The sequence below is a fragment of the Telmatherina bonti genome (genome assembly GCF_933228915.1).
Source record: "Telmatherina bonti genome assembly, chromosome: 22".
NCBI lineage: Eukaryota > Metazoa > Chordata > Actinopteri > Atheriniformes > Telmatherinidae > Telmatherina > Telmatherina bonti.
In genome coordinates, this window is record NC_136631.1 from 15788063 (window position 1) to 15811690 (window position 23628).

General features: G+C 39.3%; 1 protein-coding gene across 1 annotated transcript; it reads right to left on the reverse strand.

The window, feature by feature from the left end:
- Positions 1 to 9123: 9123 nt before the first annotated feature.
- On the reverse strand, positions 9124 to 23014 carry ift43 (intraflagellar transport 43 homolog (Chlamydomonas)). The gene is made up of 9 exons (XM_079261931.1): positions 22939 to 23014; positions 20765 to 20866; positions 18211 to 18281; positions 15940 to 15975; positions 15175 to 15221; positions 10573 to 10645; positions 9750 to 9825; positions 9577 to 9639; positions 9124 to 9300 (listed from the first exon to the last, which is right to left on the reverse strand). Exons 1-9 carry the CDS (start codon positions 22993 to 22995, stop codon positions 9193 to 9195), a joined length of 633 nt encoding a protein of 210 aa, XP_079118057.1. The 5' UTR covers positions 22996 to 23014; the 3' UTR covers positions 9124 to 9192.
- Positions 23015 to 23628: the final 614 nt, after the last annotated feature.

A 23628-nucleotide genomic window follows, 5' to 3' on the forward strand; every position in this document is an offset into this window, starting at 1 on the left:
ACACAGTCTTTTATATGGATCAGTGTGAGTGGGACTGTCTACACAGACGCCAGCAGTTCCTCTGCTGAGATGCGGTAGATGATTGATAACATCGCTTCAGCTCTTCACTCTCATGCCCATTTATATAGTTGGTTGGAGAAGGGCCCCTGGTGTCCACTGACATGTACAGTGCCCATCACCGCCTCACAGAGAACCTGACACCAACCTACGAAACATAGCAAGTTGCTCTGATACATGCCAGGAATAGACAGCATCCCATTGATAAAGTGGAGCTTAACAGACAGGCACTGACATATCACTTTCATATATATTTGGATTTTCAGAACAACAAAAGCGAAAAGCGAATAGTTAACCCTCATATTATCATAGCTGATAAATGTTTATTGCTTATTAGCATTTGGATACAGTTTATTGTTTTGGATGTCCAGTTAGAGATCCTGGTCTGCTTTTGTATCGGCATACTAGCCGTGCTAATGGCCAATTGGCACATAGACAGCTACCCATCCCAATCTCAGCTTCACTAATCCAATTGAGGCAACTGCTTGGCATGGTAAAGGCTCATCTGTCTATACTGTTCATTAATAAGGCTCCTAGATGAGTCCATTCACATTCCTTTCAGATCGACTCAAAATCAGACCTTTCTACAACAAGACAGAGGATCAGCGAGAAGGGGTGCACAAGATGTATAATCAGTGCTGTGTGGGAAATCAAAAACATGAAACTTCCCAAAATGATGAGCAACATATTTTTGCAGAACATTTATGAGCTTGTCCTGAGGTAAGAGCCTTGTTAGGGCTGTTTCTTTTTTCCCCTCCCGCAGCAGGCTTTATGTCCAGCGTTCGGATGATAATAATATTTCTAATCTTGTTACATTGCACACAGAATTGTCTCCCATGTTAATGATGGACCTGCCCCCTCCTGCTCCACTGAAATGCTTACTTTCAATTTGTGTACTGTCATCTCCCCGCCACGCAGCTGAAATTGATGCCCTCTCTTCCTTTTAATTAAATCAAAAAACGGTCAGGGGTCCGTGCAGGTGGGGAACATACTCCCATGTACAGCCATCAGTAAGACCTGCTGACTCCAGGACCAGTTCAAGTTGCTCCGCTCTCCATGTTTCCAGTAAAACTGATATGAGATTATTTTGAAAAAAAAAACCCAAATAAACATAGTTAATCACAATAAGTATCTTTTTATTCACCTTTATCATAATGACAAATTTATCTTAAGCCAAGTGTTTAGGGTTAGGGGTTTGTTTTTTTGTTCTTTTTTTTAGTCCAGAAAGCTTTTTTATTTTTTTACTTCTACTATAATCTGACAGTCTTATTGATTTTAGTCAGAAAGCCTGTGGATATTTTTCCTAGTAAATAAATAAATAACAATCCCTGGAATCTCTCTCAGGTAGGTTTGCCCTCAGGCGCAGCTGAAGCCAAAGTCTAAGAAATGAGAGCGTAAAAATTCCCACACATTAGAAGGCGGATAATTGGATTTCCTGTGTCCTGTATGGTGGGCGGTGAGGTTCTTGCAGCTGTGACATTATCAAGGTAACATAACCTGAAGGTTGCGGTGTAGCAGCACAGGCCCCGCAAGGCCTGTCCTGCAGTTCCACATCACTGCCTGCTTGGCTATTCATCCGGTGGACCCTGCAAATGAAATTATGGGAGGAAGAGCAAAGGACATTCTTTGGGAATTAATCCCATTTATGCCTAAACCCACTTCAGATTTTTATAGTGAGGCCCTCCTTAGACGTAAGGCGCATTTACAATTAGACAAGGCCTTGGGAAGACTGAAAAAAATACTGTGTGTTTGTTTGGTCATTTGTAGATACAGATGGAATAAGGGAAAGCTAAAAAATAATGTGAGTACAGAAAAACACTGATTGAACACATTAAGGCAAGTTTCAATTGAAGCATCTAAATATTTTATCACAGTTAATATTGCAAATGTATTCATTATCAGATAAATAATAATATTCATACCTTCTCTAACAAATAGCCTATGAGAACCTAAATAAGAAGTTCATTATGAATACATCTAATGCATGTAATTTACATGGAAACATGTTTAGTCATCATTAAAATGTTTAAATTCAGATTTAATCTATTAAAAATAGGCATCTAATTACTCCCAGTTCTACTCCAGGGTTGGAATTTTTGGCAAAAGTAGAAAACATGTTCAAATGTTGAATTAATTCTCAAATATGTTTTACAGGACTGGTGAAAATTTACAATTAGGTATAAAATATCATATTTAAATGACTAAATAATATTAATGAAAATAATAAATATAGTGCTAACCTTGAAGAAAATAAAGCTAGATGTTGAGGATGGCACCAACAGGAAACATGAAGTTTTCAGAAGTACTTAAGCTTTAAGTTTTGGTGATTTAGCCAAGTTTTAGAGATTATATTTAAAATGGTTAATAACATTTCAACAGATAATGCTGCACAAGTAGTTGCCTAATGTGTTTTTAAAGATACGCCGTATTTTTTTTTTTTTTTTTTATCTTGCCCCTAAGACTAATTCATGTATTACACTCTTGTTTCTGCTTTGTCTGTTTCTGTTACCGACACAACCAGAAGAGACGCCAATAAAAACGTCCGGGAGGTCTCGCGCTGCACTACAGCTAAACACTGCCCCCTAGTGACGATATGAGATCGCAACCGTTCAATCAAAGCTGTAGCCTCATGTTTGGTACACACGGGATAATAATAATAATAATAATAATAATAATAATAATAATAATAATAATAATAATAATAGCACATAAGAGGAAGAGGAACACATTTTAATATTCTTCTTACACTGATTATTTAACTGATATTCTGTCTTATATACAGTATTATAAAACTGATAAGATGTTTAACTAACAAATGTTCAAAGTTTATTGCTCTATACAACTGATCATACAACCTCATCACAAAATGTTTGATAGGTGCTTCGAACTTGTTCTTTCTTCATATATTGATTAAAATGCATATGGCACTTTTTCTTTATGCCTAGCAGCACACACACACAGACACACCATACAAGTATTAACACAAGGGCAGGCCTGATTACAGCTCCTTTACTGTCCTCATCAAGACCAGCACAGACCACAGTCAGACATTAAAGACCCCAAATACACACATGTACATGAATGCCATAATCCCCCTCTATCCACTGCACAAATGCTTTCACACACACTGTATTTAAAAACACATGCACACAAACAAACACGCACACAGACACACACAGTGTGACAGCCTCCTCCAGCAGCCTCAGAGCTCAGGCAGGTCCCTGCCATTATCCCGTCCTCTACCCTAAACACGCAGTTTTAATTTCAAAGCTCTGATTAGCTGATGATTGCATGACAGCCGCCGACCAGGTTCCCTTTTCACCCGGCTCCCAGACTGCAACTCAATCATGCCCAATTAGTGGGTCCCAAAACACTCTCTCTTATTAGAGGACTCATAATCGACTCATTGTGTCCTGATTTGGCAAATAAATCACTCTGGAGGCTGCTAACTCCCCCACCTCCATCACCCCCCTTTACCCCCCCTCACTCTTTTACTGCCCACTCCCCTTCTTTTCCTTGTCCAGGGGTTCAGTGACAACATTTTCAGGCGTGCTTTTCATTGGAGCTGACAGTTTGAGCAATGCCGGACTCCTTTTTTTTTTTTATTCCCCCCGAAGAATGAAGAATAATTTAGCAGCTAAGGCAAGGCAGGCAGCATGCGGGTGTCCTTGTCCTACAAGGTTAAGAATCCATTCCATCTGAGCAAGAAAGGAGTGAATTAAAATAAATGATGGCCAGATATTTATTGCAAGTTTGTAGATGAAGCCAAGTCACTCTGGTGGACCAGTGGGGCCTGGGTTGCCAGTGGCTCAGTGTAGCTGGGCGACCTCCCTACTTCTCCCTGCCTAACTGGGGAATAACACTCAATGTCACATTACCCCTATCCTGTGTTTGAAATATTTATTTATATTCCCATTTATAATTATATCTATAAAAGCATGTGTTGGGGACATCTGGACAAATAAGATCGCAGGATATATATAAAATGATCTGGTTGGGGGCACGCTAAAAATAATAATTTGATTGAATGAGGAGAATTCTGGAGAAAACTGGAGACACGATGAAGGAGATTCTGATGAAATGGGACAGGAAACATGGAGACACAAATGTCCATCAGTCTGGAGCCAGCAAACTCAAGGCCGCTCTGATGAACACCACCTCTAACATATGGATAAAGTTAAGGTCAACTAATGAGGTGTTTACTGTCATGTTGCATTTTGTTCTCTTCGTGAAAACTCTGCTGATAATCAAATAAAATTACTGTATGTGACACAGAGATGGAAAATTCTCTTTAAAAAAAAAAAAAAAAAAAAAGAAATAGGCTTGTGCCAAAACACAAGCAGGAAGTACTCAAGGAATTCGTGGCCGCATGCACTTCCTTGAGGAAACAACACGAGAGCTTTACAGGCTCAGCCGGATCTCAGAGACTTGAGGAGCAGTAGGAGGTCTGTGATGTTGCATGCAAGCAGGAGGCCAGTGGACTGATTTAGTAAATTCAAGTCAAGTCAGAATCTGAAAGTAGGTTTAGCAGTGTCCTACTGTGATGTGAGCACGCTCCCCAAAGCTCAAATAACCCCAGATCCCATAAGGAACCTCAGCAGGCTGCTTTCATTTACCCAAAACAGCCAAGCCTTTTCACCTACACTGTCTCCCCCTCCTTTAATCTACCAAGGGATGTGTTTGGTGTATGTGTGAGTGTGTGTTGAGTGGTCATTAGTCTCTGTTTACAGGGGAAAAATCCTGGCCAGCTGGCAAGTGACGTGTGATGTGCAGCACTGTGGTCTACCACTGTGAGACCCCTGTGGCAGAGTCGTAGAGGCCCAGCAACCCCCTTCCCCAGGCGGGCCGCAGAGACCGCGGTGAGCCCTCAGCAGATGGAGCCTCCAGCGCCTCTCGACTTTTTCCACGAGCTAAGAAGAGGTGGAGCAAACGCTGGAGGTGGGACTGGCCCTGGCTCCCATCACAGATGCCAGGAGAAGGCTGAAACCCTGACGAGGCCCTGCTGGGAGGGTGCTGGGCCGGAACAGGTGCAATCTCAGCCCCTCTATCCCCTCTGTCAGCACCTCAGTGGTGGAGCCCGCACTCTCTTCCTGTCCTCGCCCCTTCTCATTCACACACTCAAGAGGTGTTGTGGGACTTCATTCAGCCCCTCCCACTCTCCAGGCAGCAACAAATCCAGACACCAAAAATTACACCCAGACACAGTTCAACAATAAGAGGACTAATAAATGTTGCTCCTGCTGCCTTCTGTCTTCCCTTCCAAAGGAACAAAATTACAAAGTACCAAGTTCATGGCAAAGTTGACCCTCAAAGGGCAAACTACAGAGTAGTGTTGACTCAGGCATTTTCCTCTGCTGGCCATGATAAGCTCCTCAGCTGACCTCACCAGCCACGGGGCCAACACATCCACTCTCCCATCAGTCCTTGTTTTATCGCCAGCAGCTCCAAGACAAAGAAGTTCTGCTCTGTACCAGGCTGCATCTTGCGTGATAGAAAGAGTTTATGACTGGGGACGGTGGGGGTAAGGACCAACAGGCCACCTTGACCTGTCCCTGCTCAGAGGACCTTGATGAAGCTTTTCCTGTTGCCCCCAGCCCCACAAAGCAACCTGGCCACTCCAACCGTCACTGAGTTATTATCATAATTTCACCGATAGGCATTGCAGGGCCTCCGCACCAGAGAGGCATCCATGTTTTACAGAATGTTTTGTGTTTTATTGCCTTTAAGTCACTCATAGGCCAGCAGAGAGGGCCTACAATGATAAGAAAACCAGTCATGTGAAAAATGAAGGACCTTGCCTACAAGACGGAGAGGTGAAGAAGGGAAATAATAAAATACATGACAAATGTGGAGCCTGGCAGTATTTCATGTTCAACCTCTTCTCACTTCCCAACGTAGCTGCACTAAAAACATCCAAGGGAAAAGGAGGAAGTAATATCAATGGATGCAGCTGATTTCACTGTCACTGGAAGGACCGAAGCGTTTTTATATATATATCTCGCACTTTCTACTCTCAGTTGCCTTCCCGGGTCTTTGACAACATGACAGCTGTAAGATGCCCAGGGGCATTCCAAGCTGCCACCATCCCAGCCATTTCATGTCCAAGCCCACCTGGGGTAAACAAAAAAAAAAAAAAAAGGGACTTGGAGCGATGGAATATTAACTAAAGAAAAATAACCTAAATTACTTTTCAGCCCGTCAAACTTTAGGTCTTAAAAAAAATACCACTTTTATTATCTCCTTTGTGGAGTTAATACCCCCTCCTCTCACACAACCCCCTGCGGGCTTTTAAAGGTGCAGAATAACCACTGAAAAATAAAACATCTGTTTAATCTAGCTATTTCAAAGGTAAATCCCCTTTTGATCAAAAAATGATATTGATCTGACTGGCTTAGTGGTGTGTCGAGAATTTCTCCTTTAAACTTGAAATATCATGGAGTCTTTGTTGCAAATCAATACTGTGGCTTCTTTTTGAGGTTTGTTTCAAAGAGTTCTATTTGAATATGGCTGCATTTGCATGTATTATTCCGAGCAATGGAATTCAAATTGACCTTGCGGATATTTATGGTGTAACTTACTGATTAAAAAAATTATTTATCCTGGTTTATAATGGGACACGTCTGTGGGGTTCATGCCTTATGAAACTGCTTATCATTCTCTAGTGACCGATTCAGGGCAACTTGCTGATGTAGTGCTGGCCCGGTCACTGACAGGGAACCTGTGACAGGCACGTGGCCTCTGGTGAAATGAAAATGAACTAGGCCTAATATTCGTTGAGCTTTAGCATGTCTGTCCTCACCCCTCACTCTGTATCTGAGGGGCCCTGGCATCAGGCCTCGGCTATCTCTACATCTCCCCATTTACTTTAATTACACCTCAGCATATTGCTTTTGGGCCATATGGAAGGGAGATATTGAGAACAGATAAGATGTATAAACTTCTGTCAACACCATAGCATATTGGGTAGAGCTGGTAGCATATTTTCACTAGTCTATGCCTCCAATTAGCACCCGATATCAAAATACATTAAGACAAGCCTTTCCATGGGGAGCAGGAAAAAGCATTGCATAAATGAGGCCTTTGTTAGATTACTATGAAAATGGCAACACTTCTCTGTTTCTTTTTATTTGCCACAGAATTCTGAGTCAACAAATAAAAAATGGAAAATTGACTTCTTCACTGGTATAAAGATTATGTCTTAATGGTATTCTTGTTTTACATTAGGTCTTTACAAAGGGCTACTTCATTAAAAACTTCCCTTTAGCAAACTGTTTCTGCAAGTAAAGCTTTTGCAGTAATAGCCCCATTGTTTTGATAGACCAAAGATAACAAAAATTAATTATGCTTTAAATCAAAGTGAGGCTCGCATAATCAGATCTGATATCCAGCGAGTTGACATGGCCTTAAACTTAGCTCACCTCAGTTACACCGTGTTTGCCGCCTCAACCCCAGAGCTCTTTCAGAACACAATCATCTGCCCCACAAGAAACGATGTTTATGTTGCAGCTGTTTTGATGTGATTGAATTCACTGCACCCAGACAGTAAGAGGTCATCGTTTGCCTCGCTGCAGCATCAGGATGTACTGCAGAAGCTGAGAGAGACGGAGAAAATAAAGGAGAAGAGGAGAGCAGCAGCATGAGGCAGAAGAGAGGTCACTTTGAGAATCTGGATGCAACCACATGGCAAACAGCGTCTCTGGATATCTTCCGTACTCTAATCCCTTCTCTGATCTACCAACCAATGGGCCAATCATTTGAGGCCTGCTGCAACCCACGATCACTGGGCTCTAATCTGAGCCCTCGGCCCGTCCACAGTCCACCTCAGACAGCACCGGCTGGCTGCCAGCAGAGGAGTGGCAGGCTTAGCTTTCTCTAGAGAGACAGCTAGAGGTTGTCTCTACATGGATGGGCACTTCGCAGCTCGGCAGGGGCAGGAGGAAGGGGCAACATAGCAGCTGCTCAGGGCATATGGGCAGAATTCATTAAGTCTGGCTAAACAAGCCAATTGTGGAGGCGGCAAAAAGGGAAGGAAAAAAATGTGCATTTGTATGTCTGATAGAAGAAGTGAGTATGCTCACTGAATTTGAGTGTCGGGCTTTAATATTGTACGACACACAAATTCTGAACACAAATACCTTTGTGATGGCTTCATCCTGAGGTATTACATTTCATGAAGTTGATTCGTGGTGGGCTGAATGAAAAAAACCTGGATCTATTTGTGATGGGCAGTGATTGAGCTGTTAGATGCGTACATTGTGTGTCCTTGAGGACTTTGCTGAGCAACTCCAAATGTCATGAGACTGATTTCTGCTTCAGAAATAAATCTAATCACAATCTGTAAATGTTACAGCTGTTTCTCTAATAGAGTTGGCCAGACTTTGGAGGCCTGCATTTGTATTCACATACATGAACCAAAGACAAAACTGCATGCTGATACACGAGTTCAGCACACGTGGAACCTTGACATCATATATATATATATATATCATACCAAATATGACTACAGTGTATGAAAAAAATAAAGGTTTTAGAAGAATAAAAATGTGTGCTTTATTTTTTGGCTTGGTCTTCTTTGTATATTTTCATGTGGTGAAGAATTTGTTCATTACTTTAAGGAGCAAAGTTGTCTTCTTTCCGACTTACATCCGTTCCTCTTAATTCAGTAAAAGGTATAATGTATGCTAATCCCCCAGGTGTCAATAGGAACTCTGTTCAATGCATTTGAGATAATAGTGAAGAAGTGGTTGCTCCTATCGAAGAGCTGCAAGATAAAGTCAATGGCACAGTCAATAACAATAAGGTTGTAGGCTTTAATGAGGAATGTTAATTTGAACACAATCAACTGGATTTCAGCTTAGCCGATTATCAACCTTGGACTTGTATGTAGACGTTGATAATGTTGCCAGTACAGAAAGGACTTTGTCTTTTTTTATCTGAAACTGACATTTCGTGTGTGTGTGTGTGTGTGTGTGTGTGTGTGTGTGTGTGTGTGTGTGTGTGTGTGTGTGTGTGTGTGTGTGTGTGCACTGTTTCCTGCACAGAGAACTTAGTTTAAAAAGCTCCAGAAATGCTATAAACACATCTATAAAACTAAATTCTTAGTAACAAATTGTAATTACAGGTAAGGGAAACAAGTCACTGTCTCTTCTGACCCAACTCGTCATTTTCTCCTTGATCCCATTCCATCAGTAGCTCTGAGGACACCTCTGTAAACAGATGATCCCAGTCCCAGGTCACATCATCCTGCAGAGTAAAAAAGAGATGATCAGAGGGAAAAGAAGAATTAGAGAAGCAAACTGAGACATACCAAGGAGGAGAGCATGAGGAGTAGGGGGAGCAAAGAGAATGGGGGAAAGGGAGCAGAGGGTGTTAATGTACACATCATAAATCTTGATTACCTGAGAGGCAAGAATGGCAACCTCCCCCTTGGTGCTCTAGGAACAGCTGGACAAGTCTTTACTGGGAACTCAAAAGCTATATTTACTAAAAAAAAAAAATTAAAAAAAAAAACTCCCTCACCTCTTTCACCTCCTGCTCTGGTGCTAAAACCTTGGTAAGGAGCTTCAAGTCAATCTCTCCGTCCTGAAGAAAGAGTGCAGTTAAATTCACTTAGCTTGCACAAACCCAGGTGATGTTGTTCACCTTGAAGATAAAGTGATATAGATGTATGAAAATAAACACCCATGACTTACCAGAGTTTGGAATGCAGAATAATGCTTCAGATCATTGTCCAGATCTCCGTATGTCATTACCCGGTTCACTTGGACACTAGGAGAGTTTAAAAAAAAAAAAGTAAGGGAAAAATAGAACAGTTGAGAGAAATAAGCTTTTAATAAATGAAAATTGTGCTTCAACCAAAAGAACATGTGACAGAAAGGCACCATGCTTTCATATGATACACAAAGCAAGTCTGAGGAGGGGCTTCGGATAAGTTTGAAGTTTGTGCACAACCAAGCTACAAGACTTCAAGCAAAGACCACAGAGAGCAGGAGATGGTTGCCAAGTGTTAAACACTTTAAATTGAAACCCAGCTGCTTATCTGTGGGTTGGAATTAAGTGGGGGGGGGCTCTCAAAGAAGCCGGGGCCTAGCAGTGCATGCCAGTCCTACTTACTGCACATTACACGCTACATTGCCCCTGCAATGAGTTCAATGTGGATATTATCTCGCACAGAGAGCAAGCCCCAGCCTAATAACCTCCACTACTGTCATAGCCGCGCTACATAGTCGACACATGTCGGTGTGTGTCTCACTGCCCTGTAATTTAAAGGGTCCGGTTAGTAAGGACCCTGCTAACACAGTTGCATAAATCACATCAAACTGTTATTTCTCTATTTCAGACACATAAAAAAGGTATCCTGTAATGGCAGAGACAAGCACCATCACAATCAGCAGAGCACACTGGTCAACAAGAGTCCTGTGCACGGTCAGAGGTTACCCGTCCCTCGTCTGTCTGAGGAACACGCTTCACATGTGTTTGGGTCCAGGCTTATAAAGACTTTAAGGAGCTCACTACCTTGGTGGTACAGCCACTTGCATTGTGAGATCTTCCTCTTGCACTTCTTCCAGGTCTGGAATCACTGGGATATCTAAAAACAAAGAAAACAGATAACTTCATAGCACCTGAAGAGGTATGAAGTATTACATGAACAAAAATATAAGTCTGTTATTTTCCACCCAACACAACAATATTAATGAAAACACAGTACTGGCTGCTGGACATGTGAGTAATTCTGACACTGTGTGATCATATCTGTGTAGCACTTCCTTCCTTCTTTCGGCCTACATCCTCAGAAGAGCTGCCCTGTCACAATAGCCATGCGGCCATGAATATTCAAGAGGCAAATCGGCAGCTCATCCTGCTGTGAGGGGGGTGCTGGCCAGGGGCTCCCCAGAAAGCACCCCCTGCTACCTTAGCATTTGGGCCCTGTCAGCACCGCCCACCCCCAGGACCTGCAGTGGCCGGTAGGCCGACCTCCATGTCCACTCTGCCACTCCGACTGGGGCGGCATCCAGCCATGTGCAAGAGTATTTGCTCGCAGGCCCATCTGTGTGGGGTCGGAAGTCACAGTGCGGCCTGGCAGGGGCTGTGGTGCCAGGAGCCGCCAGCCCGCTGCTCAAACAGTGGGAACCCACTTTAATTGGCAAAACGCAACAGGACAAAGGATGGCTCCTCTCCCAAGAAGGACAGGGCAAACTTTCACAGCATTTTTCAGATTGACATGTGAAGGTACGGAAATAAGAGGGGAATAATGAAGGATGCAGGGATTGGTTGGAAAAAAGCTGCACAGTTGATCATAAGTACTGTAGAACAGACAACTGATGCACATAACAAGACCTGAGGGAATTTTTATCAAACTGCATGCTGACACTCATTGTCAAAAACGTTATTGTAGAGTTAAAAAAAAATATCATGTGCTAGTTTTATTCAGTAAAAACCAGTTTAAATGGTGCAGGCTTCAGAGCTGTCCTCGCTTCAGGTCTGCGTGTCTCTCCTGAGGAATATGTTCTGGTAGGGTAGCAGGTTACACATCCTTATTAGCTCTACAGCGGAGTGTTAACAGTGACAGAGACAGAGAGGTAAAAGCAGATGCAAGTGAGAGAAGAACCAACAGAGAAGAGAAAAAAAGAGGGAACTGGACTGCATGAAGAGGGTTGTCAGTAATCTCTAACCACAGTACTGCACCCTGAGGGAAAAGTCAATAGAGGAGCTAAATAGAGGTGAGGAGATGGAAGTCTGAATCTGATGTGAGGAAATATCTTGGCATCTATGTCATCATTCCATCAAAATAACCCCTGAAAATAAACTGAGTTTGAAAAAGCATCGATCTTAAGCAGAACTTAGAGGATTTCGGGTTTTTTTTTATTTCAGACATAATTCTCAAATGGAAGAAGAATTTCAACAGTGAAAACAAACCCCGTCAAGTATTGCTAAAAAAATCAAAGCCCCATCTTCTGCTGATAACTTATTTCTTTCTCTTTTTTTAATTAAACCAAATTAAAAATGCTACGCTCGTTTTGCTGCTGACAAGATTCATCTGTGTTTCTGATATCCAAATAAATGCGGGCACGGGTATTTCATATTCATGAGGCCCCGGTGACACTTTGTCCTCTCATTTACAAAGCACAGCGTTCAGCAGAATCTGTCCCCCCTGGACTCCCAATCAAATTTAATGGTCTTAGCGCAATGACATCAAAAAGCTTTGCCATCCAGTTCTGCAAACAGCTTCCTGGGTTGTCTATCTGTCCACACATTCCCTTTTGCACTGAAGCCGTTAATGCACTATTAACGCACTGTGTGAGAGTTCAGTGTGAAGTATAGAGGCATATGCTGTCTATATGCAAAATCTAATTTTAAGTGAAAAGAGAAACAACGGTTTTAAATGGGTTTCAAATTCAACCTATTACCGGAGGTCAAACAGGCCATAAAAGCAGCTGCAAACAAGCTAGTGTTTTCTCCCAACGCAAAGGGCAACTCCATCAGGAGAAGCTGTCTCTCTTCAGCGAGGCACGCATTACCCACACCGACTTCCTGCACTCAGCTGGACATGTATCAAGGTGGCTTTTGTCTGGCAGCGAGTAGGCTATGCGTATCCTTATTACACAGCCGCGTCCAGCTTCCTCACTGAAGCATGTAAATATCAAAAGAGGATAATTTGCTGTGAATGTAGACATACTCCCGGCGGGTGCATGCCAGTCAGTGACTTTGAAGAACATGACGTCTCCCCCACATCACAGGGGTCCAGTCAAACTATTACCCAGGCACAGATCGCTTTGAAAGGCTCACAGGACAATATTCAACACATTACAGTGTAAGTGGAAGGCATGAAAAAGATGAGTGTGTTTGTGATACTGGTGCTATTTTAGGTGACCAGCAGGAAGCTGAAGGGGCAGCCGATAGGGAGCCGAGACCAGGGGACTGGGCAAGCCTTCTCTCTGTGCTTGTAGCCAGTGGACATAAGGGATAAGGGTAGGGGACATAATCAAGATTGCAGAGGCTATCTCACTAACCCTCAGCACTGTAATTTCCAATGCCTCTGCCTCCAGCTCTGTATTAAGAGGTCTCCCTTCACAGAGTAATAATCTTTCCAGAGGCATTAACTGTAAGAAAAGCAAACCTCTGTTCTCTCCATTCATCTCACCATTTTCTGCCAACGTGATGACAATATGTGTCAGTGGATTTATAAAATAAAACACAGACATAGTGTTAAAAAACATTAACTGTACCGTTAATCCTGTTGTTTATGTCTGTACATCAGTCCTGTTTATTAATATATTCTGATGGCATATTTTTTTAGGAACCAATTTCTGATTTTTACATAAAAATATTAATTTTACAGAAATAACAAGCGAGGCCCTTAAACACTTTTTTTTAAAAAGTTGAGAAAAAGTTTAATTGGTTATTTTCTTCAATAATGATATGACACTGGTGCTTACAGAAAAATCTATAGGAACTGAACAGCGCATCCTTACAGGTCTTTATCTTGGTTATTTGGCCTGATGCATCAGGCTGCTTTGGACTATAACAAAAGAACAGTTGTATTCAACAACAAACCCCCCCCATAGTTTTTAGTGTGCAAACTTAAGCCCAAAGGTCACCCGGTGAAGGCAAAGGTGCCCCCACTACATCTGTATTCAATACAAAACTCTCTGACATGCTGCCTGCATGTGACAAACAGTGTCACCCCAGCCACAATGCTCTGTCAGGTCCAGATTACATGTATAGCCTTAATTTTAGGCACAAATCTTCAAATATAAATGATAACAAAGCACATATGTTAAATATAAAAATTCAAATTAAATATGTAGTTTTTACTGGAGAATAGCAATTACAGCTAAACAAGAATTTTATGATTGTAGGAGCGGGGTATCGCAAAATATGAAGTAGCAGGGGTTTTACAAAACACTAAACCTTTGAATGTTCCTTGTAACCAAACAGAATATCATTAAAGTGTGTCAGCTGGTAACATTCATCGATCTTTCATTGCTGTTTCCTTGTTCTTTACAGTTTGAAGGAGTATTTGTTTTAAATGATAGATGTCTTCTTTCTTTAATTGGATTTAGGTTAACACTAATTGCAGGGCATGGTAAACAGTCTATTTGTCCAAGCAATATAATTCTTTATTTCTGATTGTTATTCACTTCAAGATGAAACATCTCACTGAATTACTCAAGACCTTTAACTCAAATTCTTTATTTCTGATACTATTGTCATCTTATTTTGCTCTAAAATGCTTTTAGGTTTTGATTTAAATATTTCTTCTATAAAAATGACTGCTTGCATGCAAGCAGTTCAGCTGCATAGAAAAAGCTCCACCTGTGTTCATTGTTTTGTAGGGTGGCATTTCATGGTGGACCTTGTTTCACTGGCAAATACACAAGCTTAATCACTGCCTTTCCAAACGGGCCAACTCTTTTCCTCTGCTCATTGTCCCAGAAACACTGTGGTTTATCTGTGATTTTCTTTCTTTGTGAGCCTTCCTTTAAATGATGGTGCCTTTGTTTTCTTTTGCTTATGGAACCTCTCTTTGTTCCGTACACAGTGTCTGGTCCAGGTTGAAACCACTTCTCCAGATTGCTCCAGCTAGGCCTTGAGCTCTTTAGATGTCTTGTGTGCCATTTTTCCACAATCAGCACCAACCTTCACACCAGCCTTTGTGTAATCAGTTTGTTTACATTTGTTATGAAAATACACAAAGCACTTTATTAAATTCAGCCCTGTGATGGACTGGTGACCTGTCCAGGGTGTATCCTGCCTCTCGACCGAGAGGATAGGCTGAGATAGGCTCTAGCTCACCCGCAACCCTTACTCAGATTAAGCAGGTTCAGTAAATGAATGAATGAATGTATTAAATACACATTTTTACAAAGATTTTTATCAAAAGGGCCTGGCATGTATGCGCCCACCCACTAGGTGGTCAAAGTTGGTATTCTAAAACATGAATCCATACAGAACCAAGAAAGAAATATGATTTGAGCATCAGTGAAAAGCAATGATCTGACTGCCTGCTTATCTGCTCTACTTTCAGAGGATAAATGTGCAGGGGGAGGCACAGAAGGGCTCCTTTTTTGCCCGTGAGGAAAAACAAAGAGCAGAGGACTGCAAGGGTGCTCTTACCTCCTTCATCATCTGATCCCTGGGGAGTTTGTGGTCGTAGGCGACGGCTGTAGAAACAGGAAGTGTGAGAGTATGAATTTCAAAACTGGTCTTGACACTAAGGTCATCGTAGGGAGTTGGAGAATTTGCTCCTAGAGTTTTCTTTGATGATACGCTTGTTTATGTGAAGATAATTGTTTTCATATTTTTCTCTAAGGTGAGTCAAACTTTCTAACAGTAGCCTAGTAGCCCGTGCTAAGAGAAGCTGTTATGCTGTAAGATTGAGTTTTCTGCCAGTCTTAGACAAGATCACCTCTACAAATGTTTAAAAAACAAAACACAGCTGGAGCCATACTCTGAAAAAGTATCACTGAGACAACTGGGACACAAATACAACATAAGGGATTTTTCTGCTCTCTGTCTCACTCCAGCCATTCAGGCACCAAGCGCCAGCTGTGATGATGTGCAAAACATGCATGACTACCGACTGTACCTGCCTCTCCTCATGGTAATGTCTGTTCTACGCACCAATAGTGTGTGGAAGGGTGAGAAACTACAATTACAGCAAGACAGCAACAAAAGTTACAAGACTTCAGTTGCAGTACTTTTGATAATGTTATGAAAACAAGGATTTGGTGGGATAATCTTAAAGTAGAGCAACATTTCAAGAATGCAGATCAATTCCAGAGGAAGACAAAATAATAAAAACTGTAGCATTTGTTTTAATTCATATCCACAGAAATATATAAAATACAATAAAAAAGTTTGAAGTTTGAGTTAACTTACTCTTCCAGGTCCTCAGCTGCAGGTCTTCTGGAAGATCTGTACATCAATTGAAAGAAAAACTTTTACAGAAGTTAAACATACTATAAGGAGCAGTTTGCTTCTTTTTTCCTGTTTCACAGGAACTATACTGTCAAGTCCCCACAGAAACATCCTAAACTATATAATTGTACTTTTGGAGTTTGTGATTGCTATGTCTTCTTGTCTATATTTAAGCCTTGTGTCCAGCCAGTTTATGCAACTATTTTCAGTTCTCTGCTTATACTCCACTAACCTTGAGGAGGGAATGCCAGACCGAAATATATTTTTCAGGCAGATGGTGAAAACAGCTGAACTAAATATATTTCTTTTATATCTTTAAATAGTATATTAGAAATATGTCTTAGTTTTACAAGTTGAAACCTTTTTAGAATGAGCAAAATCATTCTGCTAGCTCTCCTGGTTGAGTAGTGCCCCCTCCTGGTGATTTATTCAGTGATGTAAAAGTCATTTATCATGATGTGATTTTGAGATTTTGACACTAAAGAGCAGAAAGTATAAACAGAAAAATATAAGCCCTATATGGAATATTCATTTAACAAAATGCTAATATTAATAAGTGCTTAATATTATTAAAATAGCCATATCCATAGTGAATGTGATTGTAAGACTCTAACGCATGTTTCTGCACTTAGTACGTAATAGTGGTGTGTTATGTTATGCATAACACTTAATATTTTTATCTTCTATTGTTACTTTTGTGATTTTACTTTGGTAATGCATTAAGCATCTGGAATGCAACAAAATTCCCCTAAAGTATTTCTGATTCTGATTCAGATCAACATAATGTTGCAATGTTGTCACTAGCTACAACCATACCAGTCCATACTTTCACACCATAAAAGGGTGAAATGCAATAAAAAACTGACCTTGTTTTTCTTAATAAAAAAACTTTTTAATAAAATATGACTTCTTCTCTAAACTATACATACAACTTTTCAATTCAGTCTGAGAAACTAATCATGGCAAGTTCAAACAATAATACAGAATGATATTTAATGAGATCCAGTTCTTATCAAAATATGTGTACCCCCTCGAGTGTCTTTTCCATATTGGTTGACAAAATGTTCAGAACAGCCTCTTTGAATGGATCGGAGTCCAACCAGACAAGGCACAGATGAACCAAGGGAGCCTACCTGCCTGCCCTTGGACTGTGTCCTGTCTTGGGGGCGGGGGTGGCGACACTTAAGACACATTACAGGCCCCTTGATTAAGACTCATGTAAGGCAAAGCCATAGACATGGTAAAACTGTCTGGAAAAAGTTGTTAGGGATAAAATATATTGTGACAACCTGGTTTCAAAGGTTCATCAATAAACTGACAGATCATTTAGTGTCAATTAGAAGTGATAGATCGACAAATCCCGGGATTTCTGCGCTGGGATTAGTGGGAGGAGGGCGTTGGTGATTGAGCATGAGGGGTGACATTGAAAGGAAAAGTCCTTGCCGGTTCCAGGGGGGACCATTACTTACTTTGTTATAGGGAGGATCAATGCACGTGCAAACCCCTTTTACACCTCCTGTATTTCAATCACTTTAAGACTGGGAATCAAGCAGGGTTACGCAAAAGCAGAGATGCAACACGCTGACCTTCTGTGTGAAAGGAAAGATCTACTGAGTTTGCCATTTTCCCTGTTTGAACTAACGGCGCAGTAAACTACATAAATAAGCACAACTTACTCCGCCTTTTCACTTCAATGCATCCTCTGTGCTCTCATCTCCTGCGAGAATTTGGAAAAAGAGAACGGTGGCAGAAGGAAGAACAAACTCTCTCCAGTATATTAAAATGTCTCATGTTCATTCGTGTACTGTATTAAGATTTACATTTGTTAGTTGTAGATCACAGCCTCTGGCAAATACCTTCCATCTGTCCCAAATATTTCATGAATTCTCCATGTTATGCTCCCTGTGCAAAGAGCAGCCTGCAATAGAAAGGGGTGATTGAGTGGCTTGAACCCTTGTGATGAAGTGGCTAGCTGACTAACAGTGCCCTCCTGTGGCTGATGCATTAACCATGTCAATTACCACCTTGCTCACAGATGAAGACGAATGGAGAGTTGCCTGCTCAGACAGGCTCCCTCTAACCTTGTTGATTCACAGCCCAAGTGCCAAATATGCACTGATAAATAAGCTCATTCAACAGCATGAGAGTTCATTAATAACACATAACACAAGCTTGCAGTCCCTGCTTTCAATGTTGCCACAGGCGATGGGGGGAAAAGGTGACGATACGTACTTGGCAGAACCAGACCCAGAGCTTTCCTCAGCCCAGCCACCCTGCCGCCTGGCCGGTTTAGGAGGTGGGTCCTGGAAGAAGAAAGGATTTTAATGGAACGTGTATCAACTCACTGACACAGTTGATAGATAAAAACCTATCTGGAATGCATTTTACTCAAATACTAGCCTTAAGTCTTAATGTCATCATCATTATTGGTGTCTTATGTTATATCAGTTCATGCTTGAATTAGTGTTGAACAGACTAGATTTTGTGCTTTATATGAGCGAAGATAGCATGAAAGTGACACAAAAGAGCAGTCTTGGTGAGTGTTTAAAGTACAGATTCAGAAGAGGAAGGAAAACGATACCCCAAAAGAAAAGGTTGAAGGTGAAAAAAAAGTTTAATTGAAAAGTATGTTGGCTATTTGAACCAGAATCATCTTTTTTTTTTGCTCACTGATTCCAGTTGCAAGGTTTTAAAAAGCTCTTGTACAATAAACAACATGGCAAGTATGTGCAGCAAATAGCCACCTACGTACGTCTATAGATTAAAGTATTCTCTATCTGTGGCAGTAGAGCATACAGAGCAGAGTGTGGGAAATAGATTCAGAAGAGGGGAGGAAACACCCGCTGCTTCAACTTCTTTGATTCTGAAAATAGTAAAGTGAGTGCATATTTTGATCTTTAGACTGGGACTCTGAGACGAGCCCTTGAATGAATGAATGAATTCCTCAGCATGCTTAAGGGTGGACAAGACAAATGAATTAGAAAAAAGAGGCACAACATTTCTCATTACTAAATTGGGTCTGCAGAGGACAGTGTTCATGACAAATTCCATTCATTTATGATGAAAGAAGAAATAATCTTTCATGGCCAGTTCCTTTATAGAAGCCATTTATAAATTTGAATATCACCATTAAGCAGAGCAGAGGGAGGGGGTAGCTCCCTCTGCTCTCTTGTATATCACCATTAATAGAAGCAGCTGAGGTTGAACGAGTTTCTTCAACTTTGTGTAATTAGCAACTGTCTCTTTAATAAGAGCAGAAACTGCAATGATAACAAGACTTTCTAAATAAGATTTCAGAATTGATTTATTGTTTTTAATATTTTGTCTTTTAGACAATGAATTATTTTCATTAAAGACAACATAATAAGGTCAAATGCCCCTGCAATTAAATAAATCTGTCTGTCCTCTGGCATTTATTTCACTCAACAAAAATGGAGAGGACCATAAGTGTCCTGAGAAACCAAACAAGTCTATGCCTGCATTTCTTCATGACCAAATATGAAGCTTACAGATGTAGTAAAATAGTTAGGGCTGTTACCGCAATTAGCTTCATAGTTTCTAATTCAGGATTCTCTGATGGTCTCTAGGGCAAAGCGTATGTGCTGGCCAAACCTTATGAGCCCATAAAAACTTCTAAGTCAAAATGTCAAGAATCTGACCAATCAGTATGGTATTTAAAGAAGAACTGAACAGGACTCATAAACAAAAACTGCAAAAAAAAAAAAAAAAAAAAAAAAAAAGAAAGAAAAGGGGGGAAAAAAATAAAAAAAAGCCAAATCACGACATGATGGAAAAATGTATTGCATGTGCACAGCAGGTCAGAGAGGGCGCGAGAATACTGGTTCATACATTAGGGAAGTTGGCCTAATTTGGGAAGATTACCCTAAAGCAAGAACATTGCTGGAATATTTGACTTTGAGGATGTTGGCTGGTTCACAATTTGGCAAAGCAGCAGATGTGACCCATTCCATGAATGCCAGTGATAGCAAAGTAATGTTATCATATGGCTTTTCAAATAACGGATTTTTTTTTCTTTTGAGGGGATATATTATTATTATTATTATTATTATTATTATTATTATTATTATTATTATTATTATTATTATTATAAGAGTTTATCATTTTTATCACTACATTGAAGATTTTTCAAATATTAATAATCTGTCTTCAAACTAAACAGATTATTTTACTTGTAATCAGAAGCTATGTAGAATTAAGCATAATTAATATTTTAGTAAAACAGACTGTGGTGTCATGAGGGAATCAAATTATCTCACAAGGATACAATTGCAATCTAAACTTTAAAAGAGTAGTAGGGTTTGTAAAAAGTGATGCTTCAAGTATTTAATGGAAGCACACAAGACCCAACACACACACACATATATGAGTCAAAAATGAAATGGGCAGCTACTATGATTTTTTGTGAACATTATGTTCTTTATAATCCACTGAAGTAGAAAAATGGCAAGTCAGTTATCTCCTCGGTTGTACAAATAAGCACTCCGTGTATAAAGTGTATCAACTGTGTGTGTTGGATATAAAAAACTAACCAGCTAAAATGAAGCAAACTAGTTTGATAACTTATGATACAAAATATCTACAGCTACGATAAAATGTTTAGACTGTATCAGAAGCACTAACAGCACAAGCCATGCACAGCCATGCAACCCACCTCATCATCCTGTAATTCATGTATGAGACAAAACCAAAATGCATATTTATGACACTTACTGCTAAGTGAAACTATAACATGTAATAGACTTTATGTCATCTCAAGATTACATACTTCACTCAGTGAAGCAGAGTTGGAGGTCTTTCTTGTATGTCGAGATTCTTCAAACGGTGATTGGTCTGCTGGAAGGCGGGCTCTTCGTCCAGACTTGGCAATCTGAGAAATGTGATTTTAGATATTCTACTAATATATACATTATAATTTAGTTTAAAAATTTGTAATTTTGTTTTATATTCTAAATATCTATAATGGCAGGCATTAGGACATAAAATACAGCAGGTCTACTTGTAAAAACTAAAACACATTTTAAATATATTATATTTGTTCATTTTTTTATGCTAACAACACAGTTTGAAAACAATGGCAACAAGACTGGAAATGTGTGCTGCTAAAACAATCAAACAAAAACCTTGTGGATCATCCCACAACTCATTAAGTCAAGGGACAAGGAAGAAAAATCCAGTTTCCATGAGAAATAAAGACTGGGAAACAGTTCAAACAGTTTAAAAATTAAGATAATCCATAAGAAAAGATATTAAGATTAAACATTCAGGATAAATATAAATCACTGTGTATAAGAAAAAAGTAAAAACCTTAATTAACTGATCTGAGTATTGGGCTACCAGGAAACAATAAAACAATTCTGTAATACAAAATTATGTTGCCTTTACAATAGCTTAAATAAAACAGATCCAAAAGCATTAATGACTTCTCAAAACCCTTGAATGACTAAAAATGTCTTCATTTTTTACTTAGTCTTTAGCAAGCATCCCAACTTTATTTAGGAAATCAGTTTGTAAAAGTACTTCCAGTATTATGAAATCATTCTGTTTTCTGCATTTTCACTGTGTTCTCGTGTAAATTGTTGCAATCCTAATTGCTATTACCTATTGACATTACAATGTACTGCAAGAAGATTTTTTCAGGTGAGGAAACGTTTGGCATATCGCAAATATTTCAAAAGTTTTTTTAATATTGTATTTAATTAAACTTCCCTTCAAGAATTTACGCTGCAAGAACTGACGATTTTATTTATTTTTCCTTCTAAATAAAGGTAAATCAATGTAGACCCAAACTGTCCTATAAAGTAGTGGATAACCATGGATGAAAATTAATTGAATGTATTCTTGTACACATATCTTGTACGCATACATATACACATACAAATATATACATATACATATATATATATATATATATATACATATATATATATATATATACATATATATATATATATATATATATATATATATATATATATACATATATATATATACATATATATATATACATATATATATATATATATGTATATATATATATATATATATATATATATATATATATATATATATATGTATATATATGTATATATATATATGTATATATATGTATATATATATATGTATATATATGTATATATATATATATATATACATATATATATATATATATATACATATATATACATACAGCTTATATACATATACATACAGCTTGTTAATATTGTTAACAATATTAACAAGCTGTATTTTGGTTAAATTAGATGATTTCGAAACTTTTGTCTCAGTAAATTGTATTGAACTGACTTTTGGGTGATGGCTTAATATACAGTCAGTTATACAAGAAAATCTTGTATTAATTTTAAAAAAAATGTCATAAGAATTGCATTAGCTTGGATTAAATATTTTCATCTAACTAGATAGAATTTGAGTTGTCGTTTTTCTATTTAAAATACCATTATATCCAGACGTGTATCGAGTCGAGGTTTTTTTGTTTTAGTTTCGATCAAATGTTAAACACTGGACATAAAAGATGCGGTGTGTAATACAATTCATGATTTGGTTGTATCATTTAGTCAGACAGTGGGAGACAAAACTCGGATAAACATTACAGTCAATGGACAAACAACAAATCACAAGATACATGTTAGGAGGTTAGCCTAGCATTGCTAACCGCTAGGCTAATGTCAACTTTATCTGCTATCGTCATGCATACATGATAAATAAAAATACATGTTTGTTTGTCATTATTGTGATAAATAGCTATGTCGAAGACTGACTCGCTAAATATGAGTTTTACGATCATTTTACGGATAGATAACTTCAACTAGCGTTGCTGGATCTCCACTGTGAAAGCTCAACTCATCTCCAGCACCATAAACTAATATTATTTGTACTCCTATTTTCTTACTGTGTCATACATAGTTTAATGAAGTAACTCACGTTTTTTGCTGCTCCACCATCTTCAAGATGAAAGTTTTCGTCCATTTCTCTCCTCATTGCTGCTCCTCTGTCTGCTTCTTCCGGAATCACAAACGTTGCACAGCAACGCTTTCCATGGTAACACCAATCAGCACAGGAGGGCCTGTTCCAGTCAGAAGAGCGTCATCAGCTGAAATTAAACAGTTCCACGTTTCTACCGCTAGATGTCAGTGTCGCGTGTGTTTCCGTAAACGGTGAAGGCATTGAACGGTAGCAGTGTGCGGCGGATCAAAGCAACTGGATGAACTCCCGGGTGTACCGTCAAAACTCTGTTAACTTTAGCCTGTGTAAGCATTTTATGTTTCCAATATCTAATTATTTTTTTGTGTTGTGAATATAATAATAAAAAAAAGAAACTTTACCATAGTTATTCTTTACTCACCCACTCTTCATGTTAAGCCATGGTTCTTAAATAATGATGGAAATGTATGCGTAAACAACAAATCATTATGTAGTTTTATTATGCACAGAATTCGTACGTGTTTTTCCAGTCTGGTATAAAAAAAAACGTACCAGCAGATCATAGTGAGGGGATTTTTCTGCTTTTAGTTGTGGTTAATCCGATTTGCCAGTATTGTATGCATTTCACTTTTTAAAAAAAAAAAAAAAGCTCGATATCTTTATCAGCACAGTTCAAGACAGGACAGAGCT